This window comes from Pholcus phalangioides, unplaced genomic scaffold, assembly GCF_987345545.1.
Source record: "Pholcus phalangioides strain wild (caught in Gottingen) unplaced genomic scaffold, Ppha-v1.0 ptg000014l_1, whole genome shotgun sequence".
Taxonomy (NCBI): domain Eukaryota; kingdom Metazoa; phylum Arthropoda; class Arachnida; order Araneae; family Pholcidae; genus Pholcus; species Pholcus phalangioides.
Window position 1 is genome coordinate 11,662,280 of NW_028301607.1, and position 24,376 is coordinate 11,686,655.

A 24,376-nucleotide genomic window follows, 5' to 3' on the forward strand; every position below is an offset into this window, starting at 1 on the left:
GTTCGCTTATAAGATAGCCCCATGGTGATTCGGGAAGCGTATGTTATAGCCGACGTGTTTATGTAAGCAAGGTCTTAAAATTAGCTTATATAGCAGTTGTTTTTATGCATAAAATGCATTATTGGCATTGTCTCGGACAAAATAAGATATACGCAATTTTAAATTTAGTATAGCATGAATATCGCTTTGAATTGATATCTCCTGAGGAATTTTTAAAATTCATTGTAGAGCATAGTATATACAGTGATACGTAGAACAGGCATATATTTTCTGCTTAACTGAATTGATTTAACTGGTATTATTTGAGTTCATGATAATGGTTTTCATTCAAAGTTCACGAACATTAAAAGCAATTAAAAAAAAGCAATTAATGTTCGTGAATTTTTCTTGTCACCAATCAATGGGCTTTTACAGTCTTTCATTTGATGCTTTTAAAACGGTGCGAGTTTTTGCTTTTACCGAACACAACAATCGTTTATCACTGCCATCTAGTAAATGATTCAAAAGTAACAGAAAAAGTGGACATTCAATAACTTTAACGGCATATTTTCAATTTTCATAGAGAGATTGAATTATATTTTGAATAACATATTTTTTACTGTTAGAACAGTTATATTTGTTATTAATAGGTGGCACTTTTTAGCCGTAGAGAGGCGTAGACCATTTATGCACACATTTATTATTTACATTATCAAGTCATCTGTCCTATGTAATTATTGGGCAATAGTTTTGATTATTCTAAAAATTTCCACGACTTTCTGTGAAAAAAATTCAAATATCACTTGAATACAAACACGTTGAATGAATAAGTCAGTTTTTGGCTTCATTTTTCCAGATTTTTGTTTGCAGTGCGTTATATCCGAATCATTTTCTAGGTTAAGAGAGTATTTGAGGTATGTTATATCAACAGTGCATGTTTTAAGCGGGGGTATGTAATAACAGAGGTAAAAATACATAGAAGTGAACTGGCCAAAATTCGGGGATTACAAAACCGTATGTTATATCCCTAGGGTATGTTACTACGTATACTTGACTGTATTTCCCAAATTTTGCTTATCATTGTTATGCTATCAAGGAGATATACGTTCATTAACGTAATACAATATGAATTTCCGATATTTTCCATGCTCTTAACGAGGATAAAAATATTCAGACTTTGAATGTTACATCTTGATCTCTAGGTTGAAAAGCATAATCGGTGTTAAGTGGTACACAGTCTCGACGTACTCCAGTTGAACAATGTTAACATGCGCATTGAATTATCAAAACAAAGGAGAGTAGAGAAAAACAGAATTTTCAAACTGTTACTTGTCATTAAAAGTTTGTTGTTCAACAAATTAGTCGAGAATGTACACTTCTTGTAGAATTTTTTAAAACTAAATTTGCTTACACAAAAATCATGATTTTTTTCCTCCAACTTCGAACTATCCAAAAAATTCGAAAAAAAATCAAATTAAACAAGAAATTTTGACATTAAATCACATAAAAAAACTCACAGCGGAGCTCGTAAAAGTTCGAATTAACCAAGTTCTACTGCAATTACTAGCATGAATGAATGAACGCCAGGGTCTCTGCTACCGGACTTATCCCGTTGCCGAGATCTCTTCCAGCCCAGCTTCGTGGCAGAGTCTGGAACAAAGTGAGTGTGCACCTAACAGTCTGAGTGTGTAGCTAGTGTTGTCTCTGATATTTCAGTGCTGCCATCTATACTTCAATTTGTGAGTGAAGTGCAATGATTGAATATTCGTAACGTTGTAGGCCTGTTGCTCTCTGTGGCGAGACTTTTTAACGGGGAGATCGGCTCGCATTCACGCCTTGAAGTTGGGAACCACAGGAAACCAACTTCAGCCGACCACCACTGTGGCGCCGGTGGGGTTCGAACCCGGATCCTCGCGATGCGAATCCGTCACTATGACCACTCGACCACCACAGCGGCTTGTAATTACTAGCAGCAATACTGCCCTGATTTCCTTTGTACTCGCACAGGAGCATCGAAACCTAAGTAAACATCCCATAAGTCATTGTTTAAAGCAGAGAAACCATTGTTATTGGATAGTTTTTCTTGATCAATTCTACCGTTTCTCTAATTCTTGATACATTTTTTTGAAGTAGCCTATCATTCATGGTGGATTTTTGTTCGGTTATACATGTGAAATTCATTCCAATATTATAGATTTGTATTGAGAACATAAACAGACATAATACAATCGATTTCATGCGTTTAGATTTTTGCATGTACTTAAGATTTCCATTGCAAATTATCTAATCATTACAGTAATACACGTTTAAGCAACAAATAGTTTAGTTAATTTTTGAACTTATCAAAAATTGTGAATTCGCCCACAAAGAACTGCCCACAGAGTATTTTTACAGTTTACTTCTTTCATGAAATGCTTTTAGATTAGTTAAGAATCCATTTCCTGTTTCTCCAACGAGTTTGTTTTCTCCAAATACATTCTAATTTCACTTTCTTTTTAGAAATCTCTTCCTTCCTTGATTGCGGGGCCCCTTATAATAGGACTGTGCCTTTTTTTAGAAAAATGGGTCATCGATGAGGAAATGGAAAACGTAACTCACGGCTGTGCCATCAACATTGCCTGCTAATAAAGGGGGGAAAAAAGAGGATGCTCTTGATAGAAATTTAGTTGGTTTTCTTTTTGTGCCTAATATAGCATAGTGTGCGTCGAATACAGTCTAAAACAGAAAGAGAGATCGAAAGTTTGACCTGCACCCCGAGGGAAGTTTCCACGAGAGTCTCCTAGAGGGCGACTTTGAACCCTAAGGCTTACGTGACGTCACGAGATTGCACTATTGGAGGTTTCGTGACGTCAACAGTGAGTTCTGGTGGCTCTGATTGGCATGTGTGCATGTCACGTGATGGTCTTCTAAGTATTCCATCATCAAAGGGAAATCTGAATCACTTTTCCCCTACTCTTGATGCAACATGTTTGTATATATACACGCGTGTGCAGATTTAATAAATGGGCGATACTTGACCCCGCAGTGTATGGCTTTTACCCCGAAGTTAGGTAATTTCTTTCTTCCTCACGCGATTGGAAACGGTGTGGAGATAGCAGATAGCGTTGCACAAGTACCGGCCAAAATGATAATTATTGTCGGCGTTAACCTGAATAAGACGTGGACTCACGTGATAAACGAGATGATTTTTCTTTGACGTGACGCAACTTTTTTTTCCCCCCTTGATTGGGAAAGTTCACAGACTCTCCATAAAACTTACAACTGTCGAGCGAGTGAGTGATGATACATTGTCATTTACGAGGAAGTTAAGTAATAATTTTTACGAGATATTTTCAGGGAAAATACGAATGAAAATTAACCGCATGAATGTAAAACTCGTTAAAGACAGTTATGTCCACTAAACAGACGCCATTTTGAATTACGGTGGTAGTGTATGCGATAGAAATGATTAAGAAGATTGAGTTGCTTGCCATCTGTGACTTGAAGTTTCGCTTCCTGACAGCAAGAATTCTGACACATTCCGAAATTCATCACCAGTGAGCATTCCATGGGTGATGTGAAGGTTCGTTATATATATATAAATAATGTGCGAGACTGTTTTAGGAAGACCGATAGAACCCACACGATGAATATTCGAGCCAGCCGTCCGTATTCACCTAGGATCATGTACGTGCGTCATACACCATTATCTAGCTTCTCACATATTTTTACGCGGGGTTTTACTTTAGCACTACTTCACCAAACACCAACTCTGGCCATGCTGCCATATTGCAGTTTACTACCATTAATGAGATGGGTTGTGGAAATGAATGCGCTATCTATCGGTGGTCGCCTCAAGCTCGTCAGGGAAAATAGCTTATCTATATCCTTCCCCAGGTTTGAACCTGGGACCGTGACGGCAACCTTCACGGTGGTAGACGAGCATCTTACCACCATGCTACTCGGGAGCTCTTTACTCTAGCACTCTCGGTTATATGCGAAATTTATTATAACTCATGACATTCGGAAGTGGTTTAAGCAAGGGAGTGCTATGCACCCGGTGAGGCAGGTTGTAAGACGGACAACTTAGGATTTTGTTTAGATGGATATATATTTTTGAAATTTGGAATATACAAATTCACAAGACACCAACGCTGTCATTCTCTTATGAGCCTTACCTTGACAACGAAGATGTTGTCAAAACTTGAGGGAAACGAGATAGGACTCGGGACCGTAATACCAGAAACAAGAATGGACTCTATAAGGGACAAGTTTGCATTTTAGTGCCTTTAGGAGCGGTCAAATAGAGGCAAAGAAAGAATTCGGGTTTTTTCTTGTCCAGGTCTGAAGCACCAGAATGGTCTCTCACTCCCCTAGTTTCTGCCTAGGAAACCTTTTGGACTAGGTATTTTGGTGTTTAAAAGGTTCAATTTCATTTTGGAAAATTTGAGATTACCTAATTGAAAAATTCTACCCCAAGCGGAATGGAAATATAATGGCTCATCAGTGAGAGCTGTAATGTGAAGAAAGTTATCTAGCGTAATTATGAGGGGTAAAACAACTGTGGACAAAAAAAAAAAAAAAGGATATTTTTTGAAACCGGGGAGTATGGTCAAGTGTATTTTGTTGGAGAACCTTGGTTGGTCATTGATCATTTTTTTCACACCACGGTCATTAAACTTGGTTGGTGTATTTTGTGTGTGCGTGCGTGGCTTTGAACGGATAACAAAAATCAAGGATATCCAGAGTCCTCCCCTAAGCCGAAGCCCTTTCAGCTTCGAACCCCGGTCGTCTTTAGGAGCGGCCCCACATTAGACTTTTCACGCGGGCGGCAAATGAGCACGAACCACCCTTGACGTTTGGATCGATCATTTGATCATTTTTGTCGCACCACGGTCATTTTCTGCACACGAGGGCTAATTAGACCGGGACCTACAATTTATTGCCGATTCCGAACGGCAGGCTTGTTTCTTATACTCATCGAGAGGTTGGTACGCTAACTCCTCGATGGGGGTCCCCTGCGGTAGCAATTTTTTGCTGCGGTCAAGTCGCCGTTTTTGTTGTACAACTGTGCCAGGAAAGTTTTCTGACAAGGACGAACCGGGTATCGAACTCGCGACACCTCTAAACATCCTTTGGTACTTTAGGCGAGTACCTTATCGACCGGGCTACCGCGCCCCGTTTGGATCGAAACATCCATTTTACCGATGTAGTGACGAATCTCCATGGATGTTGTATATCTTGCTGTCAGTAAGCGAATAAAGAGCCTTATTCCACACGGGTTCACAGGACAGATCATTCGATCAATCTTAAACAATCACGCGAACCAAACCCACATTTTGCCGATTTGATTCAAAATAGAGTTTGTTTACTTGCAAGGGATGCCGGTAGACACTGCGCATGTGCAAAAATATGAACTTTTAGAAATGACATTGCCAAACAGAACTTAAAGAAACAGTCCTCTTCACACGAACAACTAATTTTCTGTTGCAATGTCCGATATTCGACCTTCGATAGGATTTTTGGAAGACCTTACAAATTGAAGGTCTTTGAGAATTTCGAACTTTGGTTGGTCCCATTTTTTATTATTTGAAATAATAATAATAACTTAATTGCTTTATGGGAAAAGCTAACGTGGCTGCTAAAAATCAAAATAACGGTTCGAAGCACCCTCAAGAAATGTGTAATTGTGTTTTTTCCATGTCTCAACATGTAAGGTTGAAAATAACAACTAGTTACGGCAAGGTCACCGGAGTCCCAGGGATGAAATCGTATAGAGTCAATATAATGAAATTCAGAGACATCGTTCTTAATTCGTAGGCTATAAACCGTGGTATCCATATCTGAGACAGCTTGAGAGATAACAGAAAGAGTGCAGTCAATAAATTTTGAGGGACCACGTGAACCTGTTTTCAGAAAAATCGGGCAAAATTCTGAGAGACCACGAAAATGCATCTCCAAAGACAGGATTAATTTTGAAAGACCCAACGAGAATTTCCACCAGGGACGATCAATTTTGAGAGACCACGTGGACCTATTTCGAGAGAAATCTTTCAATGTTTTTAATGATGCAGATATATAAGGCCTATAAGAGTTTTAGAAAAGTTCCTTTATAAAACTCGAAAATGTAACCAATAAGCCGTACCAATAGGCTTATTGGTCTTTTTTTTTTTCAAGTTTCGCAAAAGATCTTTTATCAAACTTTATAGTGACAGTACAGATTTTCAAATCTTCAAGCTAGAAATTCTCATCCCGAGTAACTAGAAGACCAAAGGAACACACCTGCACACTATAAGCGGGTACATGATCTCCGAACTGAGGAAGAGGGATTTTCTACCTCCATCATCCCGCCTATGCTGATAATGCAATTTTTTTTGGGAGGGTTGTACCTGCCTGTGCTACACACACATACATCAGTAACTATTATTTTAATCATTCAGGAGTATAGTTCAAATATTATGGTGTGTACGTAACGGTATTTGATTTCCTAAATGTTTTCCCTTTGCAGAGCTCACGCAGCAGCAGTTGGAGCACTTCATGGATTGCGGAAAGGAAGGCTTCTCAGCTGAGGTAAGAACCATATGCGTATACAATTCACTGTACACAACCGCATTTAAGCTGTATAAATATAACCGTTTACCCAATCGAAACAATAAAAAACAATTATCAACGATATATCTTTCGCAACAGTGAAAGCATTTCTAAGATTACGCTATAATTCCCCCCCCCCCAACCCCCATTCTAAAGAGGATTTTTCACGCTGAGCAGTCAGTCACCCATGTAGTACAACTTCAGATCACTTTAAGCGTAACGCAGACGTCTTCTTAATAATAACGCTGTTCGTTGTAGGCGTCGTGAATACATGGGCGTAAGTTAGGGAAAAAAAAAAAAAAAAAATAACAACAGCAGCAACACTTGTAATTTAAACGCAGAATGGAGAAATTTCTCGAAAATCGGTCATTGTTCCCGATTCGGTTACGAGGTTATTTCAAGCGTGTATAGATGGAGGTTTACTCACTTTACCAAAGACGAACGGAGCTCTCGTAAAGTAAACAGACCGAGGGTTGGAGTACGTAACTACAAGGTAGCTCTCTTCATTAGGCAGTCTGGAGGTGTCGAGGATAAGAGCCAATTTCAATATGACACGCCGTCGTCATCTCACGAGAGTAAAAAAAAACAATATGAGGTGAACGCCTTACAGAAGAAATATAAGTGGCTTTTCTCTCTTTGTTAAAGAAAAGCATATTATACACGTCATTAACACGCTAGAGTGCTTCGAGCATCCACGCCTGTCAGTATTGTGGAATAAACAACTCTAATAAAACGGATTAGATCAATTACTTCATCTACTTTAAATTGTATTACTGCACTTTAGTCCTACGACTGGCTAGAAATTATTGAATTCCATACTGGCAACATTATTTCTCATATTGGCGAAAATGTTCTTTACTTTATTTGTAGCTAGTTTAGTTTATGGGAAGCATAAGCAGAGTCAACTACTACTCAACCGGGTACATGCACCTCGTTAACATTCCTCTGGGGGGTTTCTAACGAACTGGTACATGCCGGGACGAGTTGTGGGTGTATATGCTAACTGAACTGATGGTCAGAACTCGCCAAAATAAACTTTCACCATACAATGTGGGGTCGGAAAGCAAGCGGTGAGCCGTTAGGTGGTGCTGCATGAACCTATCATTCAGTTGCTATTCGTCCTTCAGCAGGTGCTGCCGGGTTTACAATGAAATGTACTAGCAAATCTTCGAGTGATTATATGGTTCCAGGATGATGGAGTGCCAGCACATTTCCTCAGGATTGTGCGGAACTACCCGGATATTGCCCTTTCCAAACAGATGGATTGGCCACGGTGAGGCCGTCGCTTATCCACCCAGATTTTCCGATCTGTTTTTCCGATCATTTTTTTTCTCTGGGGACAGCTAAAAAGCATCGTTTACAAGACGCCCATCGATTCGCCAGAGAGCCTTGTAGCCCGAATTAGCGTCGCACTCCGTCGCCGATGTGAGGTCTGTACTGCAGCTGATGGTCGCTTAGTAGAACGTTTTGTCGTTTTCGATAATAATTAGCTTTGTCCTTTTATTATTCGTCCTTAGTGAATTCTGCATTTTCATCACGCAGGCGCCCTCTCGCGGCTCGCCACTTGCTTTCCGACCCCACATTGTACGGCGAAAGTTGTTTGTTTTGGCGAGTTCTATCACCCCTTACAGTTCTGACCATCGGTTTAGGTACGCCGTGCATACGCGTCTGCTTAACGTATTTCCGTTGTCAGGATTATGCTTATTTCGTGCGAAACTGTCGATCTGTCTTCCATATTTTGAAGGGAAAATGACGAATTCTGAGGATGATGTCGTTCTCCGCTATTTATACGAAGGTTTTTTACCAACTGGCCAATTCAGGAAAGAAAATCAAACTGCCTCCCCCCTCTCCTCCGGGAAATTGAGCCCACGTCCCCTCTCACACGCCGGATGAGTGCGTTAGACCACTACGCTATAGAGACAATGAACCTCTTCTCTTAGAGCTTGTATGCACTTTCTTTTCTTTCTTTCTTTCATTCAAACGGAGCACAAATCTGGTCTATCTCGCCACGGGCAACTTACTACCGATTGAGTTGTGTCGGAAGTTGTGTGTACTTAACAGTCGGATTGCATATATAGTATTGCGTCTGATTTTTCAATGCTGCCATGTGTAATGATTGAATATTTGTACTGTTGAAGGCTTTTTGCTACTTATAGGCAGCACTGAAAATCAGCCACAACACAATATACGACCTCAGACTGTTAGGTACCTGCACCCACATATTTCCGGCACAACTCAATCGGTAGTAAATTACCCGTGGCGATAGATCGGAATTGTGCTCGGTTTGAAAGAAAGTGAGTGAGTGACAGAATGAGTGACCGAGTGGTGGACTGAGCAATCTACTGAGTGAGAGAATGAGTGACCTAGTCAGGGAGTAACAGAGTGAGTGACCATGTCATTGCGTGTATAACAGAGTGAGTGACCATGTCATTGAGTGTGTAACAGAGTGAGTGACCATGTGATTGAGTGTGTAACAGAGTGAGTGACCATGTGATTGAGTGCGTAACAGAGTGAGTGACCATGTGATTGAGTGTGTAACAGAGTGAGTGATCATGTGATTGAGTATGTAACAGAGTGAGCAACGGTTTTTCGGCATTTAATGCTGTTCTTCCCTACATTTCCTCCGTTTTTCGAATTCGAATATCTGTGAATATTGAACGCCTGTTGAGCATTTTCTTAACTGAAATCATGCATTTATGACGGACGGTAAGTGAGATAAAGGACCTGCTAGCACTTAAGGACGCCCTGTATACATATTTAAAAAACATGAAAAAATTGGGATTCACACACAAACTCGGAGAGTCTTGGGATGTCTCCTCCGAGATGGCCGTTTTAGAGATGGCTGATGGACATCTCTGAATAGTTCAGCCCAAGCAGGCCAAAACTCGTAACCGCATAAGTCGAGCAAAGAAATTCCATCGCGCACAAATTTTAGCCCTGTCCAAGATTCCCAAAAAACCGGGATTTTTACAACAGGGAATCAAACCAAAATACACAAGTTATAGGTCAGTAAAACACGATCGAAACAAACGACACGAAATTCAACAACACACACAAGTCGTTCGAACTCAGTCCAAGACGGCTCCAAGGCACAACCGTAATATCCCCCTCCCCCCAAGGATGCCATCACACATGCAAATTTCCATTCCTTCCCACATAATTGCCCTCGAAACACTTTCTTTCTTTTGAAGTGTCTCGACAGCTCATCGTTCGAAGCTCTCTAAAGCCGGGGTTTCCTAGGAGTACAACTTTCGCGCCGTGTGCAGCGTGAAAACTCTGGTTAAAAACCTGAAATTCAAGTTTTCTGACTAATCAGCGTTTTCACGTTGCTCACAGAGCAGAAACTCCACTCCTAGGAAAACCCGGCTTAATATTTGCTTTTCTCCAGGTTCCCCCCCCCCCTCCCCCACAAGTCACGGTCTTACAAGTTTCCTAGATACATGTACAGGGTGTCCGAAAAAGGGCACCCGAACTTTAAAAATTGAATGTCTCAATTTTTATTTTATGAAAGAAATTTGAGATTAATGAAAGAAAATTTATTTCTCTGTTGCATGTTAAACCAGCCTGTAAAAGAACTTTGCAATTTGTGCTGATGCAATTCAAATGTGTGTGACTTAAGCCCTGCATATTTTTTCGCGACCGAAATTTTGATTGAGATAAGTGAAGATGAGTGATTGTAACATTTTCCTCTGCAGAATTTCGAACGAATTTGTGTATGTGTGTGTGTGGGGCCTTAACGTATTCTTGTTTCGTCTTACACTCGCGCTGCCATCTGTCTTCCGTATATTTGAGTGAAAATAGCAGCTGTTATTCGTGAATGCTGGGAGGCTTCGCCCATCGTTGCCGATTTACGGAAAATTCACCCCGCCATACAACTCACCAACGGGGAAGTAACAGCTGGGAAAATTCGCCGGCAACAGTTCGTCAGCAGTGAGTGAGCGACCGATTAAGCAAGCGAATGAATGTGACCGTATGAATGACCGAGTGAGTTTCCGTATGAATGACCGAGTGAGTTTCCGTATGAATGGCCAAGTGAATGACCGTATGAGCGAACAAGTGATTGGGTGAGTGACCGAGTAAGTCAGCAGTCGTATTAGTGATCGAGTAAGTGTGTGGCAGATTTACCAATTGAATCAGTGATTTAGCGAATGGCTATATCAGGGCCGTATTCACCGACATGTTTTAAACCAGTGATTCCCAACGTGGGCGTTAACGCCCCCTGGGAAGCGATGGAATATTCCAGGGGGGCGGTAGAAGCTACGGGTATAGCATCGGATTCTATGGGTTAGATTGCATTGGGGGGCGATGAGAGAAAAAAAAATTTTGAAGAAGGGGGCGATGGGACAAAAAAGGTTGGGAAACTATGGTTTGAACTGTAATCACAATTTTTGGATAAGAGATCAACATAGATTGGTGAAAAACCTGAATTAGGTTAGGGAAATTAAGTTAGGGAATGAGTCACCGTTATGTTATGTTACGAATACCGCGCTTAGTGAGCAAGTGAGTGGGTAAGTTAGGGAATGAGTCACCGTATTAGTGAACCGGTTAATGGGTAAGTGAGCGAGTGAGTGAGAGTGACACTACGAATGACAGAATGAGTGAATGAGTTACCGAGTTAGTTGGGTGACCGTATGAGTAATTCACTCATTTGTTCACTCGCTCACTTGCTAACTCACAACTTCCCGTCTAATTTGATCAATCTCTATATCACTTTGTCAGTGAATTGCGTGGCGGTGAATTTTATGCACATGATTGTTGTCAGTCTCAGAAAATGACTTTCGAAGTATGTGCAATGATATTCCGCTATCAGACATAACAATAAAACACGTTATCTTCTTGAAAATAACCAGGAACACGATCCGTGGCTTTTATTGACGTTAAAAAATGACGAAATATAAATAAATTACTACCCGGGAATAGTCGTGGAGACGTCAAAACAATCAGTATCCATAAAAATGCCGAACGCCGATTTGGCCTTCAATTCCCCCCGCAGATGCAGATGAAGCTATTGTTTTGATATAAAACTAGGCATCCCCCCCCCCCCTAAGGGTGTCGGTCAAAGGCTACGATATGCAAATTAGATGCCTCTTTTATGACCGTATCGCGGCATGATGACGATGGTGATACACAACATCCGTTTGTGTGAGAATGGCTTCCTCTCCTTAAATATTCTAAAACATATTTTTACGATGTTTTTTCGAGCGGTTGTCTATGTACCGCTCCTAGAGATAACTAATAATAATACAAGATAGTGGATTCATGAATATGAAATGGATTTCGGAGATTTCAAAAAAAACAATGCCGAGGAGTTTGAAGAAACAGCGATGATGGTGATGGGGGAAAAAGACAGAACCGCGTGCCATTCAAAAGATCCTTACAGGACATGAATGAGTTGTTCTCTACTATCTAGGATTAGGTTGGAAGTTTTGTAACCGGCCAGTGTTTTGTAATGTATTTCTTAACAAGAAATTATTATAAATCTGATCCACAATGAAGGTAGCCGAAAACCGCACCAGTACTAAGAAATTCAACCATAGACAAGTTTTAGCTCAACCCCAGAGAAGACCAAAACATGCAACTGTAACTTCAGCTCTCTCTAAGAAATCATTTCACCGCACACACAAATTTTAATTCAGTCTAAGAATGCCAAAACTTGTAACAGTACCTGTAATAATTAAAAAACTTCCACCATCATAAACGCCTAAGAAAGTCAAAACCCACACAAACGCTACTTATGTCAATAAAATATTCACCATCGCACAAAACTTTTAGTTCAACCCGAGAAGGTGAAAACTAGAAACCGTAATTAGTGCCAAGTAATTCACCATCATACAAAAATTTGAGCTCAGCCCAAGAAAGCTGAAACTATCAACCGTAAAAAACTTTAGCCAGCAATTCACCCTCACACACAAATTTTAGCTTAGCCTAAGAAAGCCAAAACACGCAAGAGTAACCAGTGCCAAAAAATTCACTATCGTGAACAGATTTTTGTTCAGCTCAAGATAGACAAAACTTGAAACGGCAACCAGTGCCAAGAAATTCACACTAGTCAAGTTCACACAAACTGCCAAGAAATTTACCTTCGCACGTATAAGTTTTAGCTGAGCTCAAGAACGCCGAAACTCTCAACTGTAACTGAAATCAGAGATATTCACCATCGCACGCAGCTTTTAGTTCAGCCCGAGAATGCCAAAACGCGCAACCGTAACTAGTGCCAAGAAATTCACCACCATACAAAAATTTTAGTTCAGCCCAAGCAGGCCAAAACTCGTAACCGTAACTTGAGCAAAGAAAAATTCCATCGCGCACAAATTTTAGCTCTCTGACCAAGATTCCCAAAAAACCGGGATTTTTACAACAGGGAATCATACCAAAATACACAAGTTATAGGTCAGTAAAACACGATCGAAACAAACGACACGAAATTCAACAACACACACAAGTAGTTCGAACTCAGTCCAAGACGGCTCAAAGGCACAACACACCGTAATATCCCCCCAAGGACGCCGTCACGTGCAAATTTCCATTCCTTCCCACATTCTTGCCCTCGAAACACTTTCGTTAGCTCAATATTTCGTGAATACACAGTCATATCTCCTTGAACATGTCATGGTCACATCACATAATGCTTCTTCCACAGACTGCAATATTTCACTGCGACAGCTCATTTGACTAAACTGTAAAAGCCCACGACGAACCACAAAGTGTCATCTTGTCATCAAAGGTGTGTGTGACAGGGCAATTAAAGGCGTCACAGTCCCAGGCAACGCAACCGCGTGCGTCATTAAGGCCAGCTGACCGCAGAAAAAAGGCAGAATGTCACGACACCACCATTACTTTCCATTACGATGAATACTCCCCATAACAGCAGCCTTCATAATTACCCTTCCCGGTAATGATGCTTGATATCCACTTTCATAGCGAAGAACTTGATCGATTTTTCTGGGTCCACGATTTATTTTGAAGCATGTGTCACACAATAGAACGTCACGTAATGGAATTTTCCGTGGCATGCGCTACAGGAAATAATCATGCTTGCAACTGCTCACGTTGCTCCACATTTAAGGGCGAATGGAGTTAGTCCTCGACCCCGATTTCGGCTATTTAACAGGAAAGCCATCAAATTCAAATTAATGATGTACAGGAAGAGATTATGTGTGTACGTATCGTTTTAAACTGTTTAACATCAAGGGGGTGTTCAACCTTTTCAAGGAGAGTGCGGGGGTCACACTTCATTGATTTGAAAACGTATCGCGGATCGCTTGATTAAGCGATGTGGAAGAGCGCGCCACGGGCCATTTAAGAGATCTGTGAATGTGCCGTGGGATATTTCAGCGGTCTTGATCTGTGCCGTGGGATATTTCAGCGGTCTTGACCTGTGCCATGGGTTATTTCAGCGGTCTTGAACTCGGGACATAGTCTTTTTTCGTTTTTTGACAGAAGCTGCTCATATGGGCTTTTTAAATAGGTGACAAATAAAAAGATTGAGCATGCCTGCTTGTCAAGTTTGCAGTTACGTCTGTAGCAACCTTATGCCCTTAAGGGCAGGGCTGACAGGGATCCAGTCCTGGGGCCCTGGATGATTCTAATCACATTTAAAACTATAAATTCATTTTAGAGTGACCCGTCGAAGATTCCAATCTGAGAGCCCGGCTGCAAGATGTGGGGGGCCATGCTTAAGGGCATCGGAAGAATGGTCCTCTCATGGTGCAGCAGGGATCCTAGGATCTCTCACCGGCCGTCCATTCTGAATTTAGTGAAAGAAAAAAAAAAGAAGAAAATTATAAGAATTCTCCTATAGGCTGGATTTTGTTAGCCCATCCTTCGTCTTCAGCAGTGGTAAAGATGCTCGTCTTCCCCTACGAAGGTTACCATCGAGGTCCATGGGTTCGAATCCGGGCATAGAACATTCGAAGCAAGTTCTTTTCCTACCGAGCGTAAGGCGACCACCGATGGATGGAGCCTTCATTTCCCACCCAACTCCACTGGTTGGAAATTGCCGTATGGCGATATATGACCGGAGTTGGTGTAGTAGCCCATTCTTCTGGGGGCCATGGTCGAAAATGTTTTATACGAGAAGTGTTCGGCTTCAGCTTGATGCATGGAACTGATTATTGAAAAAAGGCTAGAGTTTTCGATCCCTTCTGCGGAATAAAAAATATATTTTTTGTATTAAAATAAGTGCTCGAGCAGCCGGGCCGTCTTATGAGCATCGCGGGCTTTCCCGGGCCAAGTGATTTTTCTGAGGCCCTACCACGTAAATTCTGGAAAATTTCAACCAGGTCTTATTTTTGTGAATCTAATGCGACAATTCCTTAAGACGACACTGTCGAACAGCCAGTATTTACGCAACAAAAACACTGCGATGACGACGTTATCGAAAGCACTGCCGTGGCGCTTTTAGTGAAATTTCTAGGAGGCCAAAATAGCGCTAAAGACGCCAAACGGGAAAGCGCCGTTGCTAATGCGCTATTCTCGATGGGCAGTTGCTTTACCTGAAAGTAAATAATAGAATCGTCCGACGTGACGTAACGTGACGTAGCCAGTGTTCTTCTCGTGATCAGTGGACTATACACACACACACACATGCTTCGACACAACTCAATCGGTAGTGAATTGCCCATGGAGATAGACCGGAATTGTGATCGATTTGAATGAATGTGCCACGGGAAACTTGGGTGGTCTGGGACTGTGCCGCATGTCACGCAAGTGAATATGCCGTGGGCCGCTCAAGCAATTTGGGAAGGGTCCGTGGGACACTTGAGTGATCCGCAACTATGCCAAGGGTCACGTAAATGGTGGGTCGCTTAAGCGCTGTGGAACTGCGCCTTACTGATCTGTGAACATGCCGTGGGGCACTTAAGTGATCTTTAACTATGCCGGGGGTCACTTAAGTGATCTCGGACCGATCGTGATTCCGCGGACCACGTAAATGATCTGAAAATGTGCCGCAGGTAACGTAAATGCTCTGGAACTGCTTCTCAGGCCGCTCAAGTGATCTGTTACTATGCCGTGGGTCGATTAAGCGATTTAGGAAGGGCCCGTGGGACACTTGAGTGACCTACAACAGTGCCGGGGGGTGACGAAAGTGGCGGGTCAGTAAAGGGCTCTAAAACAGTGACTTAGTGATCTGTGAATATGCCATTGGTTACTTGAATGATATGGGAGTGTGCGGTGTTAATTTTAGTGCTCTGGAACTATGCCGGGAGTCACTTAAGTGATCTGGAAATGTGTCACATAGTTCATTTCTATAAAATTATGTTTGATGTCGCTGCCCCACATCGGATGATTGCAAAGGCCACATTAGGCCCGCTGGTTGATCATATAGGGTTTACGTGGATGAATAATCTCGCCTGTTGTCAGATATAATGTTTTCTCATATAGGTGGAAACGTTTTCCATCAGTGACGCTTTATAATAATTAGTGATAAATAATCAATTTTCTAGGCTTCGAATGGCTGGAGCACGTGCAAAGACGACATATTGAACGCCAAGAAGAATAACTTCAGTGACACCGAGGCCATCATGTACATGTGCCAGTACAACAAGACCAAAGTGGTGAGTATGATTCCCAAACTAAGCACATTTGATGTTGTCATCATTTTCCCCCATCATTAATCCCGGTGATAATTCCAATTTTGGCTTCAGAAATCATGTTGCAAGTGATTATAATAAAATCGGTCAAAATTACAGACAAACCCGGCTGTACAGGGTGTCCCATAAATTCGTAAACAGTTCACAAATTCATAAAAATTAAAAGATTTGGTAAATTTTAATGTCGTTTGCGAAAAAGCTGTTCACGGCGTTTATTTATTTTGGTACAGAAAAAAATAATTCACATTTTCGTCGGTAGATGACGCTGCAACGGAAGCGAATCACTGGGAAATATGCAAATCCGAGTCATAAAATGCAGGGTCTAACCGAGGCTGACGTTTTTTTTTAAAGACTTTTTTCGACGAAAAATATCAGATCCAATCAAATACATACTACGCATGAAGTTCTTATCTTACGATGATTGGGGTGACCATATTTGATCGAAAAAGACGCGGGAAATCGGCGCCATAAATACGGGACATTCCTCGCCAAAAAATGTTGTCTATTTGTTGCCGGCTCTCTAAACAAGTTTTCAGTGTTCAAAATGCATTTCACTCACGATAATGAATATATAGTCAGATAATAAATTACGTAACGCAATCTATTAATTTTTAATCCGGCCCTTCATCCCCGATCAGGACCCTCTAAGCATCATTATGGGCAAAATGATGATATGGGAGGGGTGGATTCCTCTCCAACTTGATGGATGTATCAGCTTGCCATATTTACATAGACACTTTCAAAAATTATAGTACACAACCAGGTTTCATTATCAGGGAGGTTTGCTACGCACCTGAGGACCCCAGGTAGGCCCATCCGTTAAGAGGTCTATATCCTAGTGAAGATCATGAATGAAATTAGGCATTTGTGGGAAAACCATAGCTCTATCTAATCATGCAGCAAGACCCCTAGGTTGGGATCATTGACAGGCCCCCAAGCCAGACTTTTCACGGGCCATTCTATAGTAAATTTATAGAATGAAAAAAAAAACAACAAAAAATGGTGATAGTTTTCCCGGGTTCCAGGGCAAGGGTTCCCTGCCAGTCCGCACCCTTGTGGCAGACTGTGGGGATAACGGGACATTTTTATGTGGAAAAAATGTCGAGAAAAGGAACTCAGAATGCAGAATGTCCCATGTATAGATTATGCCAATGAGCAAGTAGGAAGGGTCATACATGTAAACGAATGTTTCCCGCAACGTTTAAGTATCAATGGAACAAACATAACTTCAATGTATTGATGAAGCAAAGAAGACGAAAAATTCATCGTTATATCCGAGGTCGATGCGTTTTCATCGACGTTATAAGCAAATTCCTTTGCCATCATTTCTTTATGGGGGAATCGGTGAAGACTACAATTTATTGACGTTATAACCGATGTGTCGTTATAACCGAGTTTCACTTACGGAGTACCTTTTGAAAATCACTAGTTATCCTAGGGTTCCCGACCTGCGCTTTTTTTGGGGGAATCATTGATCTAATTGCGGCGTTACATATTTTATCGATTAGTTTTGATTCTCAAGTGAAGGCTGACCATAAATCCCCTAGAAAAATACGGTATATTGGGAATCTAAATACGGGACATTATCGCCAAAAATGACGTCAAGAGTAAGCAAAGTTGCCAGCTATCGCTAGAACCACTGAAAAATTGCAAATGGCGGGATATGAAGCACTACTAAAAATTGCAGTGGATTTGATGAGTTGAGATATCACAAGAGAATTCCCTAAATAAAAACGTTCTGATGGGTTAAATATATCAAATCAATGTAATGATTCTTCTTTGGAGGGCACAATGATTCATGAAAATAAATATGTAAATGAAGAGGTGCTGCCTATATTCATTTTACCCTGGGGCTACGACTTTGTTGGGAAAGCAGTAGAAACACGCTTTTTTTGTTTTCGTTCTGTAGAACAGCCTCATTAAGATATACTAACCCCCGGCTCGGCAAACATAGTTCGCCATACGGGGTTCCCCGAAGGGAGCATATAATTTTCTCCACAAAAAAAAAAAAAAAAATCATCAACTTTACATCTTACCCCAGGGAGCAACCATTAACAACTCGCGAGCAGCAATTTAGTGTCCCTGAGGTTTATAATAATTGCTTCACTTAAGTATTATATTTTACATTGTAATTATCACACTGTAGATACACATTCACATATCACATGAATCCGAGCCTCATTATCATTAAGGGTTCCACGGAACAGACTTATGACTATCAAGGGTTCCACGAGAAACTTTACTCTGGTAAAGAGTCAAGGGTTCCACGAGAAACTTTACTCTGGTAAAGAGAACAGATATATAGGTATATACATAGAAATGGGCAGTCAGAAAACTTTCCGAGCCAAACAGCGCGACACTAGAGATTATTCTATTATGGTGTTTGCTGAAAGCGACATCTGTCGGGAGATGAACAGGGAATCCAAATTTGTGCTGGGGAAAATCGGCTAACGAAAGGAAAGTGATTCGGAAAAATGTTGATAAAGATCTTTAACGAGAGAATGAGGAGGAACATAATTTTTTTCTTCTTCAGGAACCAGCTTCTCTAGAGCAGTGTTTCTCAACCGCCGGGCCGCGGTCCGGTACTGGGCCGTAACATCATTCTTACCGGGCCGCGACTGATCTACCGTTTCCTCCCCCCCCCCCCCATTCATGCTCTGTTAAATCACGTGTTTGACCGGGCCTTCCACTTACAAAAATAAATGAAACCGGGCCGCGGGCTTCCAAAGGTTGAGAACCATTGCTCTAGAGATAGGTGACACTTTTTGGAAGTGCAAGGAAGGAGGTGTGTTGAGATGAATTAAGCATTGAATAGCAAAGAGTTTGATAGAGCATTTCAACACTGAAAAAAGGTGTTTCATTTACTTGGTTCTTATTTATCTACTCGCGCTTTTCTTTCAAAATTATTTCGAAGTGTAAAAATTTCCGAGTGAAAGAAAGCATCGTCGTAATAAATCTGCCATAAAAAATGTCGCCATAGACGGCCCTGACTGTAATTTATGAGTTCGGAAGGTAATTTTTTATCATTGATTTCAGTGCAGAACAGAAATTCAAACTGTTTTTTGTTCAAAATTCGTGAAAAAATGGGACATTTTTACAAAAAAGTCGGGACGGCCAAATCTTGAATCCATTGAAATTGGGAGGAGAAAAAAGGAGGTAAGTGTAATGTCCAAAAAATGACGTGAAAATACGGGAATGTCCTCTGAAAAACAGAACATATGGTCACCCTATTTACATGTATATTATTTGTATATTTATTGTTTTTTTATAAAACTTTTCAAATGCATATCATTTACATGAATTCAAATTCTTAAAAAAAATTGTTTCTTTCTCCGCACCATAGATGGAAGACTGCATGAAGAAAACTGGCAAGGTGAGTGACTCTTAATACCGCGTATTTTTTAGTTTTGAGATGCAAATGCAGCCATAAAACGTGACCGTGTCAGCATTTTGGTCTAATTTCGACCGCGGTGGCGTTATTCCATGTTATACGTAGGATTCAAACATGAGGTTACGCTCATTGGCTAAGATCGTAATTACGTCACGAAAAAGTGAGGCAAACTGTGGTTTTTGTTTATGATTATAGCGTCGTCTGGATTGGCGCTCCTCTATTACCTACTTATACTATTATAGTTATAACGTGCAAGTTCTTGAAATATGGGTTCTGACTACCGCATTCAAATAGAGATTGGAAAAATTGCCCAGCAGAACTTTTCTTTGTTACTAGTAAGCTAATATAAATCCGGTGATTATGCATAATCACCGAATTTATTAAGTTTATCACATGATATATATATATTTTTTAAATGTGATAATAAATCATAACAAATCAATTTAAATCATAATAAAGCATAATCGTCAGCCATTTTGTTAAATTTTATAAATTTGTCTAAATTTATCACTTTTCCGCGGATTATGCTTAATACCCGAGTATACGGGATTCATAAACGTGATAGATCCTTCTAAATTTATCGCATTTAAAAAATTTCTAGTATTTATCAAATTAGCCAGGTACGCTTGGGTATTATGCATCTCCGGTAGAAATTATGTAATTTTTTTAAGTATTTATGAAATTTACCAACGACACTTGAGTATTATGCATAATCACCGCAAAAAAAAATTATCATGCTTTATGGAGACGATCAGCAAATAAATCGATTAGTTATGCATTATAACCGATTAAGTACATTTTTGCTGTAACATAATACATTTTCAGCCCTTTGCCGCTTTAGCCCCGCTCCCCTTCTAGTGACGTTATAGTGATCTCGGCCAATGAGCGTAAACCCATGTTAAAATCCTATGTATATGATGGAGTAACGCACTCGGTGATCAGGATGGGAGGGTGTCTTGCGAGTCTTTAGTTATTGCTTCGGTTCCTTCATCTTCCCTGAGAAGATCAGAAGAATAAAACAGCTTTATTCTCCTGAGTTCTGATGACGAGGACGTCACATCCCAGACCCGTAAAAGGAGTTGAAATGCCACAAGCTGATACGCTGAATGATGGCACACGCAGCTGGTGACTAAAATTCGTTTCTTGTGATTCCCTAAATTTTCTGACGCTGGTAAGAACCAGCGTCAGAAGGACCTTTCAAGGATCCCCCACCACCAATGATAGAGACGATAGGAGAATGAAGGTTTTCACTCAGGTGTCAGCGTTGAAAGATTTTTGGGTTGAAGAGCTGTTATTCCAGCTCATTGTTAATCAAGAAGATATTTCGTTTAATTTCGTGGGGAACATATTCAGTGGGGGCGACTCAACTATCTCCCGACAGCAGAAAAGAACTAATCGATACCCCCGGTCGTCAACTCCAGAAAGTTAAAGCCGGATCAACTCTTCTGAATTCTAAAGAGAAAAAAACCGGTTTTGAGGTATGACTGAAGCAGTGCGGGTGATTTAAATGGTCGATTTTGCGTAGCCACACCACAAAATAGTTTTTTTTTTGCGCTGCGAAATTCTGTAGAGTTCTGCTGATGTGAAACCGGTTTGAGAAGATTTTATTGGCTCCTCGGTGATCTCCTGGTAATCGAGAATTCATTGAGCCTCTCAGTTTACCCTAGACAGAAGATCTTTTTGACTCCCTCAGTCAACTCCAAACAGCCGGAGAAATCTTTTTAACACTCCTTCTTTCTCCTCAGTCAACTCCGGACATCCAGAAATCTTGTTGACTGCCTGTCAACTCTGGAAAGCCGAGAAGATTTTGTTGACTCCCTTAGCCAACCCCAGACAGCCGGGAAGAGTTTGTTGACTCATTGGGTCAGACATCTTCAACCCGTTGCTTACGAGCACCATGGTGCTCCCAGAAGCACAAAGAGCGCCCAATGCTCATGTCTGATTTCGTGCTCGCGAGCACTTGATCAACGTTTCAACTAAACACCTTGTAGAAATCGTATTCGAGGAGTGGAATTATCCTGATTTCCTGCATTCTTATGTCAAACTTGCCGTAAGGGTGCTCTTCTTTTGATGATGGGTAGAAGTGGCGCTCATGACTAGAAAAAGGTTGGAGACCCCTGCCGTAGGTCATCTCCAGGTAGTCTGGAAGATCTGGTTGTCCCTCAGTCTATCCCGGACAGCTGAGAAGATCTCGTTGACTCCCTAGGTCATCTCTAGACTGTCTGGAAGATCTCGCTGACTCTCTTAGTCAACTCCAGACAGCCGAAAAGACCTTGTCTATCCCCCTTAGGCACACCCGGAGGCCGAAAAGATGTCATCGAATCTGCTCCCGTCATCACTGATCGCCCGAGAAGTGAGCGAAACATTTGGTAATACAGTCGAATTCCATTATAACGAACTCCAAGAGGCCGGAGAAATCACTTCCTTATAACGAAACTTCGTTTTAAAGGAATTCCAGGTTTTTGCATTGTCCTTATGTAAACTTATCTGGGAGAACAGAAAAGTGTTCGTTAAAACGAGATTTACTCTATAACAGTATTCGTTAAAACGGGATTCGACCGTAATTCACCTGGACAACGGATCTTTAGCCCGAAATCTTATATCCCTACCTGGGAGTTATTGAGCAGGTTCAACAGCTAGATTTAGCATCAATTTTCAAAACAGAATACAGAATGAACCGAGCACGTCCAGGCTCTATCGCTATTGAAATTTAAGCACAGTGGTCATAAGACCGCGGACGCACCGGGAAAACCTACTGGTGTTTCAGCCAAGCGAAGCCACCCCAAGAAAATCCGACCCCCAGGGCGCCCCTCACCAACTCTCTCGTCACCCTGCCGCCTCTCACCAACTCTCTCGTCACCCTGCCGCCCTCACATTCCCAACCCAACAATAGCCCTGCATCTCCGCCCGGCACCACCAGGACGTTTGCGCCCCCAATCCCAACTAAACATCCTCAGCCCCAACAGCCGCCACCCGACCACCCAAAAGCCCACATCACTCCCCACGACCGAATTTTCCCGCCCCCAGAACCATCCCGCCCCTTCCGGAGCTTCATTGTAAGTCAAAACAATAAATAGTTACACACAAAACATATTTGCAGACATCTGGATGCTTCACAACACTGGCCTTACGACGCATCCGTTTCGTTATAACGTCAGTTCTCAACAGCTCCTCAGAAATTCATTGCATTGCGTGTAGGGCCCTTATGGCGTGGCTACACAGTTATCCGTCTTCTTCACGTGCAGGGCCCCTGTGGCCAGTCCACGCGGGACTCTTTCACGTGCAGGGCCCCATTGGCCTGACTACACGGGTATCCAACTTCTCCACTTGTAGGGTCCTCATCCTAATAAATCCTCGAGTGGAAACCGGTGGTCTTATGGGCCTTTTCCCTTTATTGGGCCGGCCGAGCTAAATATCTTATTTTCCCTCTTGTTCATCGTCAAGGTAAGATCTAAGGATATGCCGGTGAGCATATTAGCCTTTTTCCAAAAAGACCAGCCCTACGTAGCTTCTTTCCCTTCTGTATCAAAGGTCAGAATACTTATTCTTACACTACTATCCCGGAGGTTGTCCGGTGGGTTGAGTTACCTCTTTTCCCGTTAGGGCCGGCCGGGCCATTCAGCCACCTTCTACCCTATTACATCCTCCTCTTCCTCCTTCTCTGAATACTGGCCACTTCCTAAGTCGGTGTAGGAGATTAGCCTGTTTGCTAATCTAATTTTCAAAACGAATGGATGACAGCGCAGGATACAAAATCACATATCGTTTCAAATGTTAGATCAACTACGACTTTTACTTCAACTATAACGAACTATAATGTTTTTAATCATATATTTTGCAGAAAGTGAACAGGAGAGCAAAAGCAAGGATGATGGTGTGCATGATGAAGATCATAGCGACGTAATGTCTTTTCTGCATCACCAAAGTTGGCGGAACAGTGGATACTCCCGAAAAAAACCACCATCAATGGTTGCATCCACGCGTTCCAACGGAAATCACTACTGGATCTGAAGAGATCATGGCAATTCCATGACGAAGATTCCACCTTCGAAACTGCCGTCTTCGAAAATTCATCCATTGTTATTTACACGTATAAAAAACCACCCATCTCTATACTTTTCATGTGTGCGAGTCACTTATCATTTTTGTGTGCATGTTCGTAAGAAAACATTAAAATTAAAATTTTTTTGTAAAAAAAAATCATTAGTGAGTTTGATTTTTTACACTCGGTCTATACGGGGAGTCAATTTTATTTTTCTGGGAACCCTTCGTTGCGTTAAAATGGTTCTAAATCAAATGAAAGGGAGGCCTGCAGAAAAAAGGACATTACCGCAAAGGCCATGCTTTGCCATGCATTGCGCAGTGACGATAATGATTTACGGAAATTTCGTCTGCCCTGACCGTGTGAGTAACTCCGAAAATGACTATGAGTGACCAAGTAAGTTACTGTATGAGTTACCAAGTGTGGAGTGACCAAGTAAGTTACCGTGTGAGAGTGAACAAGTAAGTGACAGTATGCGTGACCAAGTAAGTGACAGTATGCGTGACCAAGTAAGTGACAGTATGCGTGACCAAGTAAGTGACTAACTTGATCACTAATACGGTCACTAACTTGATCACTAATACGGTCACTAACTTGATCACTAATACGGTCACTAACACAGAAAACAGTTACTTGATCATTCAGTGGCTCTGATAAGGCAAAACAATGACGGGTTACTGAGGTTGCCAGGCGGTCACTAATTACTCATACGGCCGTTAACTTGAATGTAGAATCACACTCACTCATATGGTCCCTTGCCCACACACTTGATCACTAATATGGTCATTCACTCAACTATAG

General features: G+C 41.5%; 1 protein-coding gene across 1 annotated transcript in view; it reads left to right on the forward strand.

Annotated features, from left to right (window-relative positions):
- The window catches only part of LOC149078155 (uncharacterized), a 29,713-nt gene extending 5,989 nt beyond the window's left edge, over positions 1–23,724 (forward strand). Inside the window, exons 2-5 of the mRNA XM_089241746.1 lie at positions 6,467–6,528; positions 15,996–16,106; positions 19,486–19,515; positions 23,375–23,724. Of these exons, the coding sequence (XP_089097872.1) occupies positions 6,467–6,528; positions 15,996–16,106; positions 19,486–19,515; positions 23,375–23,437 (266 nt within the window). The 3' untranslated portion in view covers positions 23,438–23,724. The remainder of the gene's footprint in view (positions 1–6,466; positions 6,529–15,995; positions 16,107–19,485; positions 19,516–23,374) is intronic.
- Positions 23,725–24,376: the final 652 nt, after the last annotated feature.